At 46.5% G+C, this 24,776-nt stretch overlaps 1 protein-coding gene across 3 annotated transcripts in view; it reads right to left on the reverse strand.

Moving 5' to 3' along the window:
• PHC2 (polyhomeotic homolog 2) overlaps window positions 1-24,776 on the reverse strand; it is a 646,847-nt gene that overhangs the window by 184,768 nt on the left and 437,303 nt on the right. Inside the window, exon 1 of one of the 3 annotated variants that reach the window (XM_078643028.1) lies at window positions 18,922-19,250. The exons of the other annotated variants lie outside the window; for them this stretch is intronic. Within the exon in view, the coding sequence (XP_078499154.1) occupies window positions 18,922-19,198 (277 nt within the window). The 5' untranslated portion in view covers window positions 19,199-19,250. Of the gene's footprint in view, window positions 1-18,921; window positions 19,251-24,776 lie in introns of those variants that run through there. 3 annotated transcript variants of the gene reach the window in all.

The raw sequence follows: 24,776 nt of genomic DNA on the forward strand, positions 1-24,776 counted from the left end.
ATTAAATAGTTTATGTTCAACAAGTACAGTTACATGTTTCTCTTCAAACATGGACTTGCAATTTCTACGCATCAAACAGTTTTTTTACCATCTACTTACACTGTACTGAGGGCCCAGCCTTAGGGAGAAAAACCCTTGCCACAGCCATGTGTCCTCTTCCTTAATCTGAGCCAGCAATCCAGAAGAATCAGTACACTCTGCCTGCCTCCACGTATGAAACTATGACGTATGATTTCACATCTTCTTCTGGCTTTTCCCTTCCAATGTTTTTTTTCTTTTGGGCGTTGTTAGGTTCACACCACACTCAGAATTGTTTCCACACATGGCCGAACACTGAACCCAACAACAAAGAAAAAATAAACAAAACTACATACAACAGGTGCAACTGGCCATCACTGGTACTACAAAAGTGAACTTCCAGACATGCAAGAAGCACTTGATGGGAGGATGTGTCATTGTTCTGGTGATATGGCACAGCTCAATATCCCATCAATACCCCCAGTGAGGTTGTTGCAATTGACCGGATTCAATGTCACAGTGTTGGTTTTGACTGTTGTAATCCACTTGGCCAGCAAAATGAGAGAATAATTCTACTGTTGTATTCAGGGTAGAAGTTGGTCTGGGTGGTATAAGAGGTCTTAGACATCACTGTGGCGGTCCACTAAATCTTCCCTAAGATTTTCATCTTCTCTTACCAGTTTGAGGTGTGTCTTCTCATAGGTCAACCATTATACAACCGATATCTACATCCCAGACCATGGTTTGGTATTCTACTTCTGGGTAACAGTAGTTTGAGATTAAACTGTACAAGTCTAAACCTTGCGTTAATCTGGAAATTCCTTTGTGTGTGTAAACAAAAACCTGGTCTAACGCCTTTGAGATGAACTATTCTCCACCCCCTTTTTCCCTCTTTGTCACAGTTTTTTTGGGTGGGGGTCGCTTCTCATGATCCCATGTGACGCAGCAACTGGTCAGGAGTTGAAGGACAGGTCTAATGTATTCGAAGTGTTACTCAAGGGAGGAGGGGACAAAAGGAAATTGTGCCATGCGCCCATTCTTTGACTTCAGTATTGTAGTGGATTGTATGAACAGCCCTTTGCTGATCATACCTCCCTACACAGGTCTTTGTTGGCAACTTTCAGCTTACTCTGTTTTACTCTTCAACGATAGATTTTATTTCATTAAAAGGCTGTACCTTTGTGTCAATAAAAACGAATTTAGGGAATAACCTATTACCTCTCTCTCTCCTCCTGTTTATCATTCCTGTGTACAAGTATCTTTCGTTTCCCTATCAGACAATTTCGATAACTCTGGGAAAAACAGGAAACGTAAGCCTGAACCACGATTAAAACCTGGGGTTCGAAAGAAAAACCTGCGTGGCAGGGCTAGGGTGCACCACAGTCTAGTGAACATTAGTAGTAGTCTTTCTGTCTAAGTGCAGGCTTGAACTTTACAATGGCTTATGCAGTGTCCAGAATATGGTTCCTCACACAGTCTCCACTGTATCCCATGTCTGTTAATGTGTCAACTCTGTGTAAATATTCTCTGGTGTATATCATGGGATAGCAATGGTCACACCATTTACTCCCTCAACAGGATGTGGCTTTCATCCCAACCCCCAAGCCCCACAGGACTACAGGGTGTGGAATAAGCTGCCTGTCTCCCCCAAGGAGCCTTGTGGATTCAGGAAGGCAGGGATCAGAGTTTATTTTTTAATGGAAACTACTCTTTTGCTAGCCAGACAAGGTGTCGACTCATTCACCAACTGCTATGCTTCTGAAGAAGAATTTGTGTGCAAATGTTGGAGCTGAGCAGCAGTGAGAAGCACAGCTCCCGCTTTTGTTACAGGGGGCCGACATTGCAGCACTGCTGCAAAACCGGCCCCCAGTAACAAAACCGCTCCCACCCCTCCGGTCCACGGGGAAACGTCCGGTGCCCGCTAGAGCCAGTCCGGCCCTGACAGAGCTTCCCCTAAGCCATGAGATATCATTAAAAAATGGAAAACTGTCTTTGGCATCAAATGTCTGCTATCTAGGGTAACAGATTACCTTTTTGTGTTTTCGCTCCCTGCAGACAACCTTACACATTTGTTTATATTTATCTCTACTAGAAAGGCAAAAAGGACGCTTGTTAGCCCCTTCGCTGCGGGGGTTATTCCCCCGCTGTGCTGGGGGGGGGGGGCGCGCACAGCGCCCCCATGCTCATGACGAGCTGAGCTCGTCATGAGCTACGGCGCTCCTGTGCTTATGGCGAGCTCAGCTCGTCACAGGTGTATTGCCTCCTGTGGAACACTCCGCACAGCGGGGGAATTCTCCCCGCACCTGAGCGTTCCACAGGCCATGACGAGCTGAGCTCGTCATAAGCACCGGAGAGCCGTGGTTCATGACGAGCTCAGCTCGCCATGAGCGTCCAAGGAATTAAACATGGTGGCCATGTGTTTTCAATACAAATTTAAAATTCAATAAAAAAAGCCATATCATTTTATTAGAACACATGGGTCTTTCATAGAGGCAGGTATATTTAGAGTAAGTATAGAATCCCTTTATACTTTTAATGTGCATCGTAGGAAGATACGATTCTTATTAGTGCAAACAAAAGGTACCATTGGCTTAATGTCACCTGAAAACGTAATTTAAACAATGGAGAATGACTGAAATACATAAAAGCTAAAGAAAGGAAATTAAAAAAGCCCTGGAAAAGCATTGGTCCACCAGCCCTGAAGTGCAGTTCTATGCAGTGAATGTGTACATAAGAGCACAGTGCAGGAGAGCCAATGGCTGAAATGCATTGACTCTACTCTATGTTGCAGTGAGTGGAAGCAAATTGCGACTGTCAACTGAACAGACCAAAGGAAGGAAGATGGTTTACTCAACGCTCCTCTCCTGATGTCTACATCTATATTTTTGATGTTTTCATTTTTACCTTACATCAGGCTAATGAGAATGAGTCTAAGCCAAACATAAACAGATTTTATTCTTCGGCTGTGACTGACAACCATGGCCCTATAGATCACATAATTGATGATTCTCTGATGCAAGTGGAAAAAACATTTGAGCTTTAGGTGTAATAAAGACTCGAGTACTGACCACTCTCCCAGATTGGGCTTTTAGCAGGACATCATGCTGCAGGGAATTAGAAAACAAGCATTGGTAAAGATAATAGGTCTCACCTATATGAGAGATATAGCTTTTTTCCATAGTCTCTTAGCCATGTTGTAGAGCAACATGATTAAGTTATTAAACAAACATGCTATAAAAGTTATCTAAAAACCCTGCCATGATGTGGGAAGCTAAAAAGAAAAACGCACATAACTTTTTTTTTTTTTATAACTTTTAGACATGCTGCTTTACAACATGGCTAAAACATGGCTAAAAAGACACTGGCAAAGCTAATAGATCTCACATAGGCAAGACCTATAGGCTTTTCCAATGCTTATTTTCAGTTGGGAAACTTGGATACCTCTCCTCCATCGGATAAAATAAAAAAAAAAATTTTTATTATCCTGGCATCCTGTGAGTACGTGCCATCTTTCTTGCATTGGTATGCCCCCACTTTTTGCTGAACTGCTGATGTGCTTTGACTGAGTGTGCCCTGGGCTCCTGCCAAACAGGTGCCCAGGGCCTGTGTTCCTTCCCTAAAACCTAATTGGCATCACTGGCCACCTGTCAGCCACTAGTAAATGGACCCTAGGTACCCAGGGCATGGTGACCAGAGAAGACCCCTAAGAGCTGCAACACTTATTGTGATAACCCTTGGGGGCCCTGTACCCTGACACCCACACACTGCCTTTGCAGGCTGAGCGCCTAAGTGCAGAACTAAACAAAGAGTCGACATGGCACACATCCCTGTGTGCCATGCCCACAAAACCCTCTGCCCTGGCATACATCAGCCACCCCTCTAGCTGGGTGCCCTATGCCAGTGGTGTGGGTACAGGTGCATTAGCCCTGTGCCCCTACAGTACCCAGGGCCATTCCTGGGCACTGTAAGTGCAGTGATGCCATTAAGAGTATATGGTGCTGGGAGGTTGTCATTACGGACTCCACAGCACCATAATGGCTACACTGAAGACTGACAAGTTTGATATCAACTTCTCAGCACATTAAACCCGCACTGATGTCAGTGTGGGATTTAATGTAAAATGCACCAGAGGGCATCTTCGAGATGCCCCCTGAAAACCTTACCTACGATCCACGTCTGGGCTGAGAGGCTGCCTAGGCTGCCACACAGCAGACATGTATCTGGACCCCTGGGTGGAGAGCCACCCGCTCTCCTGGGCCTGCAACAATGCACAACCTAGGCGAGGTGCTAGGTCTCCTCCCCCAGGATGGGCAGGGGGAAGCTTCAAAGGCCTGCCGCCTCTGTGAGCTTCTCCAGACCACTTGCTGCACTCAGCAACTGATGCCCACCAGTTCTGACCCCCACTCTGGCGGGAAGACTGTCGGGAAACCCTAGTTCAGGAAGGGGGGTGTGCCAGCCTGTGCCAACCCCACCCCTCAGGTGGGAGAGGCGAGGTGAAGCGCAATCCCAGGATGGGGAGCCCTGCCCAATCACAGCTAGGCTCCTGCCCTCCTCCCCCAGGAGAGGAGCTGACTGGGGGTGTACCCACCCCCGGACAGAGACTCATTGGTCCCTGCCCTTGCTTACCTGTAACACCCCGAAACTTAGTATTTAGGGGCACCCTGAACCTTACTTCCTTAGATCCCGATAAGACAACAAGAAAGAAGATCAAGAAGAAGAAGACCCGCCGTGCAGCTGCTAACAACAGGACGACACCAACTGACTTGGCCCCAGCCCTACCGGCCTGTCAACCCTGGAACCTGCCCCTGCTAAATCCCGGCGACTCCTGTGGACAGCAACCTTGGAAAACCCGGAGGACCTGCCTGCCTTGACCCTCTCAAAGACTGGGACTTCCATGAGCAGAGGCTTTGCTCCAAGAACCATACCCCTGGTGCCAGCCAGGAACCGCGAATCCAGCCCACTCTGCACCCACTGAGCCCGGCCCGTGCCTGAGGGATCCAAGACCACGAGGACGTCCCCCCCAGCGACTGGGACCCGAAGTCCAGTGCCCAAAGACCCCCCTCGACGACCCAGACGACGCCTGCAGCCTCAGAACCAGGGACCCTGTAACTGCGACCAGCCGAGGGTAAGATTTCCCGACCCCCAAAGACACCCCTGCACCCGGTGCCCCACGGCCCCCTGTGCCATCCTTTGGGATACTTGCGTCTTCTCCAAGAACCCAACTTACCTCTCGAAGTGGTGGTCGCACCTGAAGAATCTGTCCCCGAGCCTGCAGCCTTTGTTCACTTTGTAACTTTTCCATTGGATAACATTGAGTGCTCGACGGCTCAAAAGCACCCTGCACCCAGCCGCCCGAGTGCCGCTGGAAGTGTAACTACTACCCTACTTTCCCTGAGTAAGTGACCGGGAGCTCAGCGCCCACAGCCGCGTGGCCTGCCTGCTTGCAGCCACCAACCAAAGGCCCCCGATCCTCCATTGGATTGCATTGGGCCTACTCTCTCTGCACCCGGCTGCCCCTGTGCCGCTGAGGGTGTAACAACTATACCTTTCCGACCCTGGGAGACCCCTAAGTCTATGCCCAGAACCTTTCACTTTCCTTCCATAGACTAACATTGACTGGTTTTCACTGAATTTTTTTCTAAGTGTGGAGTTTTGAAACTTTAAATATTCCTCTAAAATCAGCCGAATAACGATTTCCGAAATACTCACCTGGGATCAGGAGAGAAGCCAGTGCTGTACCTTCTAGCTCAGCACTGAACTGCAAAAGTAATCCTAACTGTACTTACCAGTTACCTGCATTTCCTTCCACAGGAAACCATTGACTGTTTTTCTCTGAAATTTCTTCTAAGTGTCGATTTTTGCAAATTACAAATATTCTTTAAAAATCGTACCAACTACTGAAACGTAAATACCTGTCTTAGGTAGAGGTCCCAGTGCTGAACCTAGGAGTCCAGTACTGGATTACAAAAGTAACGAGAACTTACTTTACCTGTGACTTCAATTTCCTTCCATAGGATAACATTGCTAGTTTTTCACTGAAAAGTTTTTAAGTGTCAACTTTGAAAATACATTTATATCCTTTAAAAATTACAACTGTAACCAAAACGCTTTTACTTAACTGTTTACAGCTTAGGTCCTGGGACTGAATCCAGGATCCAGTCCTGTGGTTAGAAAAGTAATCCTGAAAGTAATTAACTGCATTTATTTAGAAAAACCCATTGAGCTCAATGTTAAATTGTGTTTAGAATTGTGTTGCCTATTGCAACCCCAGTAACTATTGTACTTACCAAGTCTATTGCCTTTCTACAAAGTAATTACCTAAAGTCGCTCATTTTGAGAAAAGTGTATTTTGATACCTGTTGTTTCTAAAATAAAACAACTATATCTTTTGATATAAAACCCATTGGCCTAGAGTTCAGTTCTTGAGTGTGTGAACCCTTTTGCTGACTGAGTGTGTACATCAAATGCTTTACACTGTCCTCTGATACTGCCTTACTGCTCGACCAAGCTACCACTTTAGAGAGTAAGGTCAGATCAGACTTTAACCTCTGTTATACCTCTGGAGATTGGGGATTCTATACACACTGTACCTTACTTTGGTCCTGTATATATAGAGCCACTTTCTTACACATCCTGATAAATTATTGAAGGATCTCCACTATTTGTCAACAGCCTGATAAACTGCATGTACGTGCCGAAGTGTTCATCGTAGCCTAACACATGTGTTCTACTATTAATCTCATTGCCTAACGAAATAGTTAATGTTTCGAAAATCAATATGGAGTTCCTCTAATATTGTAATTTATTGTAGTTGCATTTGTATAGCGCTTACTACCTCTGACGATGCGTTAAAGCGCTTTTTTCGGTGAGTAGCACGCTACTCCGGGACCCACAGAGGATTAGTGTTGAATTAGTATAGTAAAGCATGCAAGTACATTTTAAGTGGTGGATAGGTCAGTCAGTCATTTGGATTTGGAAGGATAGCAGAAGGATAGAAGAGGAAAAAAGGTTTGTATTTATATAGCGCTTGTTACCCCTGATGGGGTGTTGAAGCACGCTACTCCGGAAAGCCATAAAGGATTAGTGGTGAATTAGTATGGTGATATAAGAAAGTCATTTGAGTGGTGAATATTAGTCAGTTATTTGGAGTGAGAAGGATAGCGGAGGTATGGAAGGGGAAGAAAGAGTTGCATTCATATAGCGCTTGTAACCCTGATGGGGTGTTGAAACGCTTTATTGGTGAGTAGCACGCTATTCTGGAACCCATAAAGTGGTGAATTAGTATAGTGGAATATGGAATTTGAAAAGTGAACATGTTTGTCTGTTATTTTGATTGAAAAGGATAGCGGAGGGATAGAAGGGTGAAGGATTTTTTTTAAGGTCATAGCAGTAGGAGCAGGCTTTTGGATGAGTAAAAAGGGGTTTTGGAGGGGAAGAGTCAGAGGGAAGAGTTTAGAGAGGTTTATTTAGGGGATCGGTATAGTAAAAGAGGTGTCAGATGATGCAAGGAGGGGTAGAGTAGGAGAGAGTCTAGAAAGGGTTATTTTGGGGGTCATAGTAGTGGTATGGGGTTTGAGATAAATGAGAGAGTGGATGTAGAGGATATATTGATAGATGTATAGGGTGAGAGATAGAGTAGTGCATAAGAAAGAGTAGTAGAAAGTAGTTTGAGATGAGTCAGAAAGTTGGGCAAGAATATATAGGAGTATAGGCTGAGAAATAGGGTAGTGCATTGGAAATGCCAAATTAGAAGAAAGTGATACATTTATAGATCCATAAGTACACTGAAAGTATATAGATGCATAAAGGAGATAAGTATATGTAGTTTAAAGATAATGATAGAGGCACAGGATGCGAAATAGGGTAGTGCATTGGATATACTTTTTCAGGAGAAAAGTAACAGACACAGATTCAAAGGTACATAGATTTTTTTAACAACATAATTATTCTACATGTTTATACAAAGCAGTACACAAAGATAGGTACATATCTATAGTGAAAATAAATTGTGGGTGGGTATTACTGAAGGGGAACATGGGCAGCATTTCTGGCCCCGACCAGTCTCGAACAGGCTCAAACAGGCAACTGACCTTGTCCTCTCTGCCCTTCATAGGCTCAAACAGGCAACTGCCCTTATCCTCTCCGCCCTTAGCTGAGACACCCTAACCCTGGCCTTTTATAGCCCTAGTAATCAGGTGACCCCTCCAGCCAATGGGAACCTTAGCCCTAACACTATCCAATCACAACACTACCCCTACAATCTGGAACCAGTAGGAGACCAGTACCTTACAGCCAATCTTAGCCCTAGTCAAAGCAACCAATCAGTTTAAGAAACCCTGATCCCTACATCCAAAAGAAGGCCGCTATCCCTACCAGTAGTTCCAACCCAAGTCTAAGCAACCAATGGCATAGGAAGCCCTAGTTCCTACTTCAAAAAAAGAAAGCCTAACCCTACTCTTAGTCCCAACCCTAGTCCCAACAACCAATAACACAGGAAGCCCTAGCCCCTATTGCCAATAAAAATCCTAACCCTAGCCCTAGTCCCAACCCTACATTGATTGAATCACAGACCCAGAAACCAATCAGAACCCTCAAATACCCAACCAATGAGGACACTAACCCTAATCCAATAGAAACACCAGATACAAACATCAATCAGTGTACACATGTACCAAACAATAGCAGACTATATAAGGTCCCAGCTACCTCAGACAAGGTTCTCTGGCCATGGAGTTGGAAGCTGCTGCTCTATTCAGAAATCTCCTAGGAGACAGGCAGGCTCAATCCACACTTTGGACTTCTGCAGGTACGGGCCTAACAAACTTGTCCTTTAACAATACTGTTTGAATAAAACTTTACTCCCTCTCCTGGCCAAAAAACGAAGTGCACAGTCCCTATTATATACAGTTTAAACAGCACACAGCAGATTACTGTTGTCTCAGAGCACCCTCTGATGTAGAATATCCATGTTGCTGGGGGTGGGCTGGTTTCACTGACTTGTTAACACAAAATGGTGGCTGGGGGTGCACTGCTTAACATACAGGTCTTAGCATCGAGCAAAAGGAGAAATTTGGAGGGGAAAACTGGTAGTCACAGGGAATGAGCGGGAAAAACTACAGAGTTTGGACTGCAAATCCCACAATTCAAAAGGTTAAATGGAAGCAGTCACAGGCAGGAAAAACCACAAGTTTAAACACAAAACAGGTGATAAATTGCAACCTAATGGTACATTTTGAAAGGCTTTGAAGTCGAAGCGTTAATGCAAATAGCCAAACGAGCTTTTTGTCAGACAACATACATCGAGAGAAACAGAGATAATATTCTCTCTATACAAATATAATTGCTGTTTGTGTAGAACCTCCATTGTGTGAGGCTTTTAGTAATACCAACTCCACAAGTAGCTGGCACTTCTTGGCAAAGTATGTCATACATTTTGTGTTCAGCAGCCGCTAAAGAGGCTGCCTTTTTCCCACTCGGTGTCTGGTGGCAACGACAGCCCAGCGGCTAGATAAATGTGAATTTAAGGACAGCGAAGTGAAATAGAGGGTTGAGACACAGAAAATGCTTCTTTCACTAGCAATAACGTGGTAGCCAAACTAGAATACACTGGCTAATGTGAATCAAAACATTTGTGATTTTGACATATGTACATTCTGCTGCAAAGGATCACTGCTATTCCAAGATGGCTGATGCCTGTTAGATTCCGGAGGGGGGGGGGGATTGCGGGGTGTTGTGGCGAGGCCAGACTAAACAACAAACAGGAACAAGCGGATGGGGGAAGAAACATACAAGAGGGCGGGTGCAGGGATATAAAACAGGGACAGGCATGGGTGGGGGCTGTGAAACAGAGGTGTATTGGTGAAGTAACAGACAGGGAAAGTAAGTTGTGAGGGAAAAGAAGCACATTGACCGGGATATGGGAGACTGCTTGATAACACAAGCACTCGTATGGAGTGCTTGAAAAGAAAGGAAAAAGTTGCTCCAAATAGGAGAGCAGTGGAAGGACACAAGCAGTGCTTTAAATGGGCCGGTACTCACCGGCACTTCTCCGTGTTCTCTCATTGAGTACCGGGACTTATCCTTGTGTTAAGAGAGTACCGGTGCTCCTAGTGGCATGCTGTGGTCAGTCTCTGGGTTATCGGCTCGTGACAGTTAATGGCAAGTGGATTCTGGCGCTAGGTTACAGCTACAGCCCTACACTCCAAGCCGGCATTTGTTCAGATAGCGCCTTGGGTGGAGAGAAATTTGGCGCCTTTGCTGATGCTAGAGACTGAAATGAGGCGGGGTACTTTATGAGTTGACTGGTCAGTCTCTGGATGAGCAGTGACTGCCCCCTTAACCCAAACGCCTAAGGACCTCCCCAGCTCACCTAAATCACTGATGGCTTTGCTGCCTCACGGTGATGGATCTGTTGGTGTGTGTGTCAGCAGGGGTGAGACAGTGAAAGGAGCGCGAAGAAAGGGGCAATGAGGTGTTAAAACATTGCCTAAAAGTCTAATCATAAAGGTTTAAAACAACTCTAATCTGGCAAGTCAGACAGAGGCAGGGACATGAACAAGGCGGTTGCAAGATGACAGGGGTTCTGCTGCTGGTATTGCCTTAATGCGCACAGCTCAGTGCGCCCCCGGAATACTGGCGCCCTGGGCCTGGGCCCAGCTCGCCCACGCTACAGGCCGGCCCTGTTCACACCATGACAGCGCAACAGCACAGGAAGACACGTGTCTTTGACAGCTAGAGCTCTCGACATTGGAACTGTCGCGCTGTCAGTTATAGGGAAAGGTTGCAGCGCTGGAATACACTCGCCATTGTCTGTCAGAGCACCTAACGCCCTTCGGCCAAGTTCGGCTCGTGTGTACATGGCAAATTGGTCCATTTTTGCAGTTATATATAGTGCAAACTTGGTAGGGGGGCATTAACGTGATTTACATGAGAAGCACAAGTTCTACATGAACGCATACTTTTTGTTTTTATAGCAAAGGTGAAATCCCAGCGTGGGCTCAACATCCTGTGATCTAGGGCAAATCATTTAAACCGCCTTGTGCCATTAAAAAAAAATCTACTTTCGCGTAAAACTTCTGCTTCTCATGTTAATGCCCTAAGTTCACGCTATATGCAATTACCACAAACACCAATTACACCCTGCTGCTATGAGCAGAACTTGGCCAAGGGCACTGGGGCACTTTACATCGAAGAAGAAAATGTTGAAAGTGTACAAGGCTGCCTCGAAGCCACCTCCCTCAGACACGCCCCTCCCAGGCCTACCTCAATCAATTTGGTGAGTACCGGCACCTCTCTTTTTCCATTTAAGGCACTGGACACAAGTAATTGGTCCTTGCTCCAGTGGCGGACCAAACTCAAGAGATAACATGACACATGAATTCCCTGGTAAACACAAAAGAAGCAAATTAGAGCCACTCTAAAGCTAACCAATGGTGAGCTATGAGTGGGCTGTAGCCCAATTTAATGTAAACCATATATTTCAAAGAGACCTTGCACGCGCTGTCTATGAAAGACATAAAAATACGATTTTTATTTTTGTATATGGAAAAGGTTGTAACAGTAGGTGAAAGTATCTTGTGTGTGGTACTACGGGTTGCAGATCTGTGGGCGACCCCTATAATTTTCTTTATCCATCCATAGGTTTATTATGTTATGAACATTCAAGTTTCAGTTTTGTGTGTGTTAGATAAGGCTCTACTGCACATTTAGCGTAACTTTTCTGTCTGCTTCAGAGTAGCTTGCACTGCTGCTGTCAGAACTGTACTTGTCCTGTGCTTTTGAAATGCAGCATGCATTTCTCTTGTCAGTGTTGAGGGTATTTGTGTAAGTGTAACGGACATTTTCACTGTCCTACTCGTGCATACTTGCTCACTGTATATGATAAAAGCCTACAAAGCTTCTTCTGTCTGTATTTGGCGCATGGGTTGCTTGCACTGCTGCTGCCAAGGCTGTAAGAATGCTGCGTGTTTTGATAAAGCTTTATATTATCGTTTCAGCTAACAAAAAGCCAAAACGATTTGCTTTGTCAATGCTTTTGCAATATGCAACAAGTGTTATTGTTTTCCTGCACAGAATTCTCAACACACCAGTTACCGCAACACTTCTGAATCTGGTAATCCTTCACTTCAAAGTTTCTCTTTACCCCTGTTAGCCTTTACATTAGGAAAAGGAAAAATAAATGTACCAAGCGATTGCCAGAACATTTTGCACTCCATAAAATATAGAAATAAAAGTAGGCCTATTTGCCAATGTTGTTCTCAGATGGTCCAGGATAGCTTCTTGGCCAAATAAACACTGCACTGTATTTTAACCAAATGTATACAACAGTTCTAACTCCTGATGAGGAGTTGACGTGCTTTGCAGATAAGCAGCACACTGCTCTGTGGAAGAGCGCAGAATGGGAGAGTGAGCTTCTCATGTGGCCTGCAAGGGTGGTGTTGATGTCATACATGAGAACCGGTGTGGTTCGCCTCTTGTTTTTACCTATGCGTGAATCTGGGGTGAGAGATAGGATGCTTAACGATAAGAGACAAGGTCATGCAGGTGGCCATGCAAGAAAGTACCTACCACCTCATAGAATCTAATGGTAAAGGTACAACAGGCTAGGCTAGGGATTTTTCTGCCAACACCAAAGACAGAAGTCCTGAATAACTGAGTGGTAGGGGAAGGGTTGGTGCTGTGTCCTTGCAGACTCTGGTGTATGGATTGCAGTGGTCACTGCTCTTAAAGAAAACCCTCCATCTTCTTTTCTGATGGTTTTCCTCAGTCACAAAACTGACTTTAAGTACCTCTCAATAAAAAAAGGTTTACTATGTGGTCACCCGCCAAAAGAGCAGACTACACCCTACACACCCTTATTTATATATTTCTCTTGCACATCACTTAGAACGTTCCAAGTCTACGTCCTGAGAGTTTGTAATTCCTTATTAGGACATGCGGCGTGGATGCAGCAGACAGCATAATGTACTCTGCTCAGCCAGAATGTTCATTTTAAATGATCACTGTCATTTTCTTTTTTTTTTTTTGTTCCTCATCTCAACCATGGCAGGTCCTTCAGTACAGCGGACCAGGAAAAGTGTGACTTGAGAAGTAGACATGCTGTCTCAGTGCAGGACTGGTAGGGGTCAATCTTTACGGGGATACGCCAGGAACCAACAGCAAAGTCACTTTCACAGTATATCACAGGCCCTTTTATACTCCTGGAATGATGCTTGCCATTAGCCAAATTCCACCATCTACTCATACCAAAAATTGACCTTAATTGTAAAGGACAAGCTTGAGTGAGCAAAAGGGGTGCGACATGGCTTCGTAATCATTGGAACTGGGGGGAAAAAAAAAAACCCAGTCTTGACTATTGAGACCAATCAAATTTAAGCCAGAAAGCTCTTTTTCTGGTTTGCCACCTCTAGAAAGATCTAATTTCGATATAGAAAGTATGGAGGAACTCCAGTCTTGTAGTGTCGGGGGGGATGCCTCTTTCCAACGCCTACAAATCTCCCGTCGAGCCACCAGGATTGAGTAGAACAAGAGGTTGTTATTTGCGCTGCGTTTTTTGTCCGTCACTCCAAAAATTACCCGGATTAGATCAATATTCACAGTAGTGCCTGTTGAAGATGTTAGTTTGTTGCTTATTGATTGCCAATAAGATGTTAAATGTGGGCAATCGTAAAACATATGAGCATCAGAGGCTGCCACCTGACCGCAACGGGGGCAAACTACTGGAATGCCTGGTGAAAATTTGGACAACCTCTGAGGAGAATAATAAGCCCTGTGGAGGGTGAAGAGATGGTTTCTTCGCAGCCAGGCTGGTTTAATAATGTCCCATAGTACAGTGAAGGATGACTTCCATAATTCTTTTAGATTTACCGCCGGCAACAATGATCCCCATAATTGGTCGGGAAGATGTAACACTCCATCTATTTCCTCTAAAATTAGATTATAAAAATGAGAAACCTGTTTTTTTGTTAAGGAATTATCCAATAAGGAAGATTCTAGTTGACTATTGTCTCCCAATAATTGTTGTGGACGGCGAGTGGAGCCGGATGTTTGTGCAGTCGCCCAGCTAGAGATCTGCAGATATTTATGTCTAGAGAGATTGGGGCCTACCTTACTCACTAGATGTTCCCAGGGGAGCATTTCTCCCTCAAAAAACAATTCTCCCCAAGTTAAGATCCCAGCATCTTTTAGCGGGCTTGTCAGAGCATCTTTAGTCCACTCCGGAGGAGCCGGAAGATCCCATATGGGAGAGCCGTTAGAGTAATAGCCTATTTTGGTAATGGTTCTAATGTTATACCAAGTTTTTGCCAGGCCTTGCAATGTCTTCAACTTAATTTTCTTAAAGAATTTTGGGTCTCCAAACTTAAATAAGAAACCAGTCTGATTTAAACCTTCACATTTTAGTAGTGTTGAAAACATATGGCCGACTCCCTGATCTGATGGAGTTTTAAATAATATTCGGGCATGTGTCAGCTGAAATGCCCAGGCATAAATTTGAATATCAGGGCCGGCCAAACCCCCCTTCTCCCTACGACGCCTCAACTTATTCCAGGAAATTCTTGCGGTCTTGTTCCTCCATATGAATGAGGTGATGTCACTCTGCATCTTTGTTATCATTTTCTTTTCAAAATATAGTGGCAAACTATTGAAAACAAAGGTCAATTTAGGCAATATGGACATCTTGACCAGATTAGATCGGCCTAGGAGCGTCAATGTAAGATGTCTCCAAGAGTTCATTAAGTTCCTACAGTCTTTGGCTGCTAATGTAAAATTTGTGTGGGCAATCTGGTTGATATCTTGTAAGATTTTTATACCTAAATATTTCATGTTGTCCCGAGTTTGTACTGGGGGTGGCGCATTTATACTATTCCATGCCATGATCTCAGTCTTTGTGGCATTAATTTCGTAGCCTGAGATATTGCCGAATTTTTGTGCCAAATTAATAACTGATGGGAGCGTTGTGTTAATGTCCGATGTTAAGATCATGAGATCATCAGCATATAAGGCTACTTTTTTTTCCCAATCTCTATATCTAAATGGAGCAATGTTGATATCTTCGCGGATCGATTGGGCGAAAGGCTCCATATAGATATCAAAAAGTAGGGGTGAAAGCGGACATTGGGCGAAAGGCTCCATATAGATATCAAAAAGTAGGGGTGAAAGCGGACAGCCCTGTCGGGTACCTCTTGTGATGGTAAAAGGCTCAGATAGTCCGCCGTTAACCAAAACCGAGGCTGAAGGTTCATGATATAATAATTCCACAGCCCGGCAAAAAGCCCGCCCCACCCCAAATTTTTCCAAGGCCCCCGACAGGTATTTCCAATTAACCCTGTCGAAAGCCTTGGCGGCATCTAAGGTAAGAATAGCTAAGGGCTGTGATGAATTAGTTGCCATGTCAATTGCGCCTATCAAGTCATATATTAACTCGTAGAGTTGGCGGCCCTTAACATAGCCCTTTTGGTTTGGATGTAATACTGAAGGAGCTACTTGTCCCAAACGTTTGGCTAGTATAGATGCAAAGATTTTATAATGAGCGTTTAAGACTGAAATTGGGCGATATGATCCACAGGCGGTGGCATCTTTACCTGGTTTCAATATTAACGTAATGGAAGCTTTGCTCCATGATGAGGGAGGTAAATCTCCTTCTACCAGTATTTGGTTAAATAGCGTGGTGAGAAAAGGCGCAATATCTGCTGCAATATATTTATATAACTCAGCTGGAAGGCCATCCGGGCCCGCCGCCTTGCCAGATTTACTATTTAGTATGGCAAATGCTACCTCCTCAACCAGGATTGGAGTATCCAATGTAGTTGCCTGTTCTTGAGAGATTACTGGTAGGGAAATTTTGTTGAGCCAATTTGCTACATCAATAGAGGTGATGTTGTTATCCTCTGTATAAATAGCCTGAAAAAAATCTTTAAAAACTGACCTTATTTCTGCGTCCGAAGATGCTGTACCAGAATCAGAGATTATAGAGCTGATGTTATTGCGTGTTTGGTCTGTTCTAGATTTCCAGGCTAATAATTTGCCTGCACCCTCCCCAAATTCAAAATTGGCTAGTTTACTAGCTTCCCACTTCTGCAATATGCGCTGATTCAATACAGAAGCCATTTGCCCTTTAAGTTTTGTTAACTGCTCCTGTTTTGCATGTATAACATGATCTGGGCAGTGATTTAAGTTTTCTAAATCTGATTGAGCTTTTAATATGTTGGCCTCTATTAGTGTAACCTCTTTGGTGTATTGTTTCTTACGAAACGAAGTTTTATTTTTAACAATCCCTCTCAGAGAGCATTTATAAGCATCCCATACTACACTCGAGCGCGCCGACCCAATGTTGATTTTAAAGAATTCTTGCGTCTCCACCTTAATATATTCCAGATCCTCAGAAGATGTAAGAAAAGATCTGTCAATTGTCCACGATCTTGTCGCGGTTTGAGACTGTAGTTCGAGATTTAAGAGTACGGCCGAGTGGTCGGACAGGTGTGATGGTAAATATGTTATATCCTTCACTAGCTTGCCCAAGCTTTTGTTGACCAATATAAAATCGATCCTTGATCTGTGGCGGTACTTATAGTTTCTAAAAGAAAAGCCGGACTTCTGACCCGACCTTGCCCTCCAAATATCAATAAAACCGTATTGCTGCATATTTTTAATTAGTAGATCTCTAGATTTAGAATGTGGCTGTTGGAAGTAGATTTATCCAACTTTGGGTCCAGCACAATATTAAAATCTCCCGCTATTATCATGGGTTCTGGGAAATGTAGCAACTCAGAGAACAACGTGGCCAGGACCGAAGGGTCATCGCAGTTAGGCGACAACCTACAGAGTAACCTGCCTGGCCGGAGCGCACAAGTATCAGCGACTTCACAACAAACACAGCTATATGCATAACCACGCCGAAAACCTTCAGTGAAGCCTCTTCCGAACGCTTATGCGCAGCCATGGCCCTGCCTGCGATGGGCTACACGTGTGCGCTGCCTGACGGGTATAAATGAGCAAGGCGACCCAGTCCCTAACAACTGCAGTCATTCTCACAACAGATCCCTGTGGAACGGGGGCGGCAGGCGGGGCCAAAGGACTGCATATTTTATGCAAAATGCTGATTCGCCATACCCCGCTACCATCTTCAGCGACAATGGGAACTGGCAAGCAGACACTCGCACAAGAAAGGAACACGTTACTGGAGGAGGGCCAAGGGCTCCGGCGCTATCACGCCCCACAGAGTAACATTTATAAAGTCTGAAATTCGGTTCAAGGCTGGGTGAACGTCCCAATAAGTCACACTTTGTTGAACTTCAGAGAGGTTTTTTTTTTTAACAAAATGAATCTGCTATATACACACCCCAGTCTTAACAGTGGGGTCGTGCAAACGCCCTTTGTATCCACTATTTATTTGCATATAGATATTACCAGCACGGGAAGTACAATTGAAGGTGCTTAAGTCAGTATCAGTTTGGATTTCTGGACACCCAACCCCCCAGTGCTGCTGGAACAATTTTTAGGGATGGGGTTGGTCATAGACGACACCCGACTTAGGTACCTTCAAATGTACTTCCCATGCTGGTGATATGTATGTTGTGATATATCTGTGCTTTACTTTGTAAAACATGCTGGGGCAGATTTACAAGCCCCTTGCGCCACGTTTACGCCGCTGTTGCGTCACGCAAGGTGGCGTAAACGTGGCGCATTCCTACAAAGCATTTACAACGTGACGCATCTATGGAGATGCGACGGTGTAAGGCCCTGCGCCACATGAAACCTGCATCAGGTTTCATGTAGGCGTTCCGGTGCAGGGGGGGGGCGTTCCGTCGCAGGAACGCCCCTGAAAAGTGACTCAGTGAAATCTACAAGATTTCACTGAGTCACTTTCCCAACGCTGATGTGTCAAAACCCTGCGCCTGCTTGAAGCAGGCGTAAGGCTTGACGCACCACGTTAAAGATAGGGCAGGTTGGAAAAGTGCTGGAGTTGCGTGCCGCATGCAACACAACTTCAGCACTGCGCCAACTTTACGCCCAAGATGCGACACGCATCTGTTCATTTCTGCGCCATGGTGCGCCGCATTGTAAATGCGGCGCATCATGGGTGGCTCAAGGATGAACTTGCGTGCCGTATCTTTCCTGGCGCATCTCTGCCGATTTGCAGAGATGCGTCAGGCAACGTAAATCTGCCTCGCTATCTTTATGTATGCACTGGAAAGCCTCTGGTATACCGCAGCCTTCTCCCCCACCTGTTCCCAAGCAAAGAGTGTTACTAGTTCAAATTACAAATGCGTGAAACATGCAATCTGAGATAGACGCAGCTCAAAGGGATTATCCTAAATTGTTCACACGAAAATAACTGCCACGAGGCAGTTTGTACTTACAGGCACTCTACATATCCAGGACTGGTGAAAAAAGGGTCTCTTCGTTGTAAATTATCCACATGCAATCCATTAAAGAAAAATCGGTGATGCAGCACCCCTACAAGTCCCCAATATTCTTAACATCCTGCAATCCCACCCCCTCTCAGACTCTTAGAAAGGGTGCCACTGCCATAGCCCGTAACACAAACCAAGCAAATGATTCCATTCGCCGCCCCAACAGGCTAGTAAAAATAACATGATTGAGGCGCAGTGGGCCTCACACGGTCACACTCCAAAGCCCGGTGTAACTGCACCTGTTGCACCAATGATAGCTAGGCCCCTATTTCGTTTTCATGTGAGACTTCCTGCTTCTCGCGGTGTGCCAGGAAACATCCCTCTGCATTCTAGTTATTGTAAACATTCATTTCGCCACAAAAAATAAAAATAAATGAAGAGATGGGGGTAATAAAAAAATCTCAAAAGTAATGAGCGAGGGAGAATTGGAGGCCGGGGATTGGAGAGTAAGGTTTCAGATCACAGCCGTACCAACGACCAATCACGTTACCTTTAAGGCAGGCTGTGCTTCCGTCCATGGTTTTCTTGAAACCTTGCTTTACTTGAAAACAGATGACTGGACTCTCCACAGCTACCCGGGCCTGACGCGCCTCCGCGTACTCCCGCGTGACTGGAGCTGGCAGCGTCGAGAGGGCGTGGAGTCCACTAGAGACCAGCCCGCCTACACACATCCTGACTCCCACGGCCCCCGCCGGACACACAGGAGAAGCTGCAGGCCACGGGTGGCGCAACACACGCCCAAGTACAGCGTGGCAAGCTGCAGCCATGGGAATTCTTGTTCTCCGTCAAATAAAATACATTTCGAGTGCTACATGAACAGGCAGGGGAAAGTGTTGATCCTCCAAAACACAGCCTTTCACAGGGGAATTCAAGTGAGACTCGGTGTTTCGATAAGTAGAGTCACTCTTCCGTCACGCCATTTAATGTTTCTAGCATGGAACTGGGAAGAAGCAGGCGTGGCCTTGGGAAATTTGACTTTTTCTCTGGAGGTCATAGCCTCTAAGCGGGTCTGGGGAAGAGTGCGTCACAAGCGGAGTCACTTATGTGACTGTGCACACGGGCCTTTCACACGCACCAGCATGCCAGGACATCTCTCCACTGACCAGCCCACTTCTTCCTGTGAACTTTCATCCACATTAGTCACATAATCTACGTCTGCATTTCTCAGTAGCCCATACTTAAACCCTATATTAGTCTGTTAAAAAACGTAAAGTTTATATAAATTTGCAGTTTAAAACAAAAACCGACAGAATTACCTCACATCCTGCAGCAGGCATATCTTGTTGGCTCCTGTGACATTTAAAGGGCCAGAAAAGGACTGGCACAGTTCACCCCTTCTTGAATCCGTGCTCTAGTCCCCCCATTCCAGCTCTCCGTGCTGCTGTCTGGTGAACATCGGAGACAAATGAGCATTCCTACCCCTGATCTCACGGCAACTAAGAGAAAACCCCCGGGACTGAAGGGGGCAGGGAAGGCCCTTCCTCCTGCTCTTTCACCTCTGCCACTCAAGCATGCTGCTGCCTCCTGGGGCTGCTGGCATTAGAAGCTTATTGTATTTGCATAAAAAAACACAAAGCTTTCCTCTGTGCTTGTTCTGCGGCCTCCGGCAAACACAGGCTGCAGAAAACCACATGCCAGCAAGGAATCAAAGTGGTATGGCCCTGTCCTGCGCTCTCCTCTAGCGGGGATTCGGGGAGCTGTACCTTCGCTACTGAAATAGGAAGTGGGTACCCTGTTATGTTATGTTGGTTGAAGTTGGCACTCTGGATCTTAACAGCCATCCAGTCACTTGGTGTCTAGACTCTTAAAAAAAAAAAAAAGAATCCAGATCGAGATGGACCGGCCTTCCTGTTACATATTCTTTAATTAAACGACCCATTTCCTGCCGTGCTTGCCACACTTTTTAAGTTTATCGTGTAATTCAGAATGGAGTAGGATTTAAGGGTACATTTTCAGTTTATATATAGCGGTACACAGATGGTTCAGTATGCTAGAAGTTGTAGATACTCATTGTCAGAGAAGATAATAGAAACTATATGCATTGATCAAGATCACAATATGTTAAATGGGTGCAACCGCCATTATATTTCAGGGTTTCTCACCCAAGGCTGACAAATATGCCCATCTTTGCCAACTCCCACGATTGAAACTTATACCCACAAAGGTCTGCTTCTCTAGCCTCTAAAGGAAGGATGCGTGTCCTCGTGTTTTTAACTCCATGGACTGTTTATTATTTTTAAGCAGCACTGTGAGCAGAGCATTGGCACTAACTGCTTTGCCACACAAGTAATTCACAAGTGGCTTCTAATTAAGGACAGCTGATTTAGAAAATTCAAGCATTATTTACAATGTGGAAAATTGCTCGTGCTCTGCGATGAAATGTGTACCTATCGTTATGTAACTTATCTTTTTTTTCACGGTTCTCCGAAGTGTGCGAAATAGTGACACTACAATAATGTGCGAGTTCTCGTCTTCAAAAATAAATACAGGTCTTTCTCATTGAAAGCACATCATGGGAGCAAAGCAGCACATCGTTCTATAAACCGGAACTGTTATCCCATGTTTGTTGCTTAAAAAAAAAATACTATGCTTGACCAGGACAAACTACTTGGTCTCTCCCAAAGACCCCTCCGAATGTAGATTCCCTTCCCCTCCCCCCGCCAGCCTGCCGGAGCTCTCAAGTTCCTTAGGTACATGTGGGTGTAGCTCATCCAGCCCAGGTTTTGCTTTGTTTCCTCCGAGAGGGTGGAAAATGGGAGCAGATTTGTCCCCGGGATTGGAATTTGTAACCTGAAATTCCAGGGACAAAAACTCATAGTTGCACAGGGCAGAGGCGTAATTAGCAACTGCATTAGTGACCGCAGACGCTGTAAATTTGGTAACTCTGCACCAAGCAATTCGCAATCAGGGCCAAAGCGCATATCAGCATTGTGAAACCTCAGCGAGCATGTGCTATATTAACAATTCCTTATTTGGGTTTTGAGAAATGGGGCCATTGGTCTGTGCAGAGGGGTTGCTCCCACGCTGGATGTTAGATTGGGCGGTCCCAGGGGGGCAGAGGTGAGTACATCTGTCCCAGCCGGGACCAGCCGGCTCTAGTTAGGATAGGGGCCTATCCCCTTAGTATTATCACCAAGCAGTCAGACTCAACCTCGAGGGCCAGTGTAAAGCATTTCTGATCATATACAGAGATAACTTGCCACACTACAAACGGACACCACACCGGGTTTCTATGAAAATATAGTATCTTTATATATTGATTTAACACAAGGCCCAATGGCAGTACACTTGCACAATAAGTCGGTTCGGGTGGGGTTCGAGTATCTAGGGCGACTCGGTTACTCGCAGTGCAAGGGTAGGGTTGCGATTCCCAAGGTTCGAGCCGCGACGAAGTCAGTAGGGCTCGTGATGGGGAAATGCTTTGCGTACAGGAGGTACGATTCTCAAGGTCCGAGCTGCGACGAAGTCAGCAGGGCTCGGGAGGGTGAACTTCTTCACGTACAGGAGGTGCGATTCTCAAGGTCCGAGCCGCGACAAAGTCAGCAGGGCTCGAGATGGTGAAATGCTTCAGGTACCGGAGGTACGATTCTCAAGATGCGAGCCGCGACACAGTCAGCAGGGCTCGGCATGGTGAAAGGCTTCAGGTACCATAGGTACGATTCTTAAGGTCCGAGCCGCGACACAGTCAGCAGGGCTCAGGATGGTGAAAGGCTTCAAGTACCAGAGGTACGATTCCCAAGGTCCGAGCCGCGACACAGTCAGCAGGGCTCGGAATGGTGAAAGGCTTCAGGTACCGTAGGTACGATTCTCAAGGTCCGGGCCGCGACACAGTCAGCAGGGCTCGGGATGGTGAAAGGCTTCGAGTACCAGGGGTACAATTCTCAAGGTCCGAGCCGCGACACAGTCAGCAGGGCTCGGGGTGGTGAAAGGCTTCAGGTACCAGAGGTACGATGCTCAAAGTCCGAGCCGCGACACAGTCAGCAGGGCTCGGGATGGTGAAAGGCTTCAAGTACCGAAGGTACAATTCTCAAGGTCCGAGCCGCGACAAAGTCAGCAGGGCTCGGGATGGTGAGATGCTTCGCGAACATGAGGTACGATCCGTGAGCCGTGACGGGGTCAGCAGGGCTCTCTTGTGTCCCAAAAGCGATCTGCCCTCCTGTTCAAGGGTTCCCTAGTTATATCCCAGAAAGTCTTTGAAGTCTTTGATCCGGTAGGGTGTTCCCCTCCACCCAGGTCTCTGTTGTCGGTCTTTTCGGCCAGATGTCACCCTCGTACTTTGAAGGAGGGAGGCCGGGGTGTCAGACGCTCCGCGGGGAGTGGGGCCGGCATTGTTGTAAGCAGCACACTGGCCAGGACTACCCCGCCTCTCTGATCTGGCGGCAGCCCGCTACCCCCAGGCTGTGGGAGATAGCCCAGACATTTGACTACACATCAGGGGCCCACTACGAGGTAAGGAATCTGGACATTTCTCTGCAAGGGTCATTTCTATGCTCCGGTTCTAACCTGCCTTCCTCAACAAGAATATCTCACATACCCCTGACGTTATGGACACTAATCTGGAGCTTCTATTTACTCTGGGTCAGATACACTGTTCGTGGTTATACTTTGAAACGCAGCACTCGCACCGTGGCCCTGGTTAGCGGGGGTGCAGTACACAGCGTGTCGTAGACCAGCACAAAAAGAAAGGGGTCATACGTGGGAGGGCGAACAAGTGGTTGGGGGACCCACGCCAAGGATGTCAGGTCTAACACGTGTCCCCCCCAGCTGAAAGGCGGGAAGAACTACCCATCCCCTTGGGAGTTCTCCTCGCTAAGGCGGAAGAATCTTGACAGACCGTCAGCGTTGGCGTGGTCTGCGCCAGGCCGGTGCTCCGCGGTGAAGTCCATCCCCTGTAGGGAAATGGACCATCTCAGCAGTTTTGGATTTCCCCCCTCATCTGCATTAACCACCTGAGGGGCTGGTGGTCCGTTTGTACCCGGAAGTGAGTCCCAAATAGGTATGGCCTTAATTTCTGGAGTGCCCAGACTACCGCAAAAGCCTCGAGCTCAATGGTACTCCATCTCCGCTCCCGGGGTAGTAACCTTGTACTAATGAAGGCTACCGGTTGGTCTAAGCCTTCCTCATTCAGCTGTGAGAGGACCGCCCCGATGCCATGCTCTGAGGCGTCCGTCTGGACAACAAATTGTTTTGAGAAGTCAGGGGCTCGAAGTACTGGTGCTGTGCACATGGCTGCCTTCAGGGCGTCAAACGCTTTCTGACAGGTGGGAGTCCAAAGGACTTTTTTGGGTTGTCTCTTGGAGGGGAGTTCCGTCAAGGACGAACCTTCTATAGTAGCCTCACCTCGGTTTGGGTCGTGGGAGGTTCCCAGGCCAAGATGGCCACAATCTTGGGCTGGAGGGGCGCCACTTGGCCGCTCCCGACCTGGTGTCCCAAGTACACTACTGACCCTTGGCCAATCTGACATTTACTAGCCTTGATGGTTAGGCCCGCTCGGCGCAGGGCCAACAATACTTCCCAGAGGTGTTGCAGGTGTTTGTCCCAGGTGGTACTGAACACTGCAATGTCATCTAGGTAGGCGGCGCTGAATTGCTCCAGCCCTGCCAATACCTGGTTGAACAGTCTCTGAAAGGTGGCAGGGGCATTTTTCATTCCAAAGGGCTTTACCCAAAATTGGTAGTGCCCATCGGGGTGGAGAAGGCTGACCGCTCTTTCGCTCCTTCTGTGAGGGCAATCTGCCAGTACCCAGAGGTGAGGTCAAAGGTACTGAGATACTGGGCAGCACTCAGGCGGTCAATGAGCTTGTCGGCTCGGGGGATAGGGTGAGCGCCCGTCCGGGTAACGGCATTGAGTCCACAGTAGTCCACACAGAACCTCAGTTCAGGGGTGGCACCGGGCACGGCAGCCTTGGGGACCAGGACCACTGGGCTGGCCCACGGATTGTCAGGGGACTCAATTACTCAGAGGGCGAACATTTTGGAGACTTCCTCCTTAATGTAGGACCTGACCCTGTCTGTGACCCTGTAAGCCTTATGCCTCACAGGCATGCTGTCCCCGGTGTCTACATCGTAACACTGGGGACCAGGGAGAAGAGGTCTGAGAATTGGATCAATAACTGGCGACAGTCGGTGTTGCTCTGGGGTCAGGGAGGTGGAAAGGCAAACACCGTCTACTGACCCATCTTGTTCCTGAGCACACAGGAGGTCGAGTAGAGGTTCTGTTTCCTCTTCCACTCCAGCATCGGTGGCTAGGAGCATGCCCACTTCGGACCTCTCGAAGTGGGGCTTGAGGCGGTTTACATGAAGGACCCGTAGTGGGTTCCGGGAGGACTGCAAGTCCACTAGATAG

The sequence above is a fragment of the Lissotriton helveticus genome, chromosome 5_1 (genome assembly GCF_964261635.1).
Source record: "Lissotriton helveticus chromosome 5_1, aLisHel1.1, whole genome shotgun sequence".
Lineage (NCBI taxonomy): Eukaryota > Metazoa > Chordata > Amphibia > Caudata > Salamandridae > Lissotriton > Lissotriton helveticus.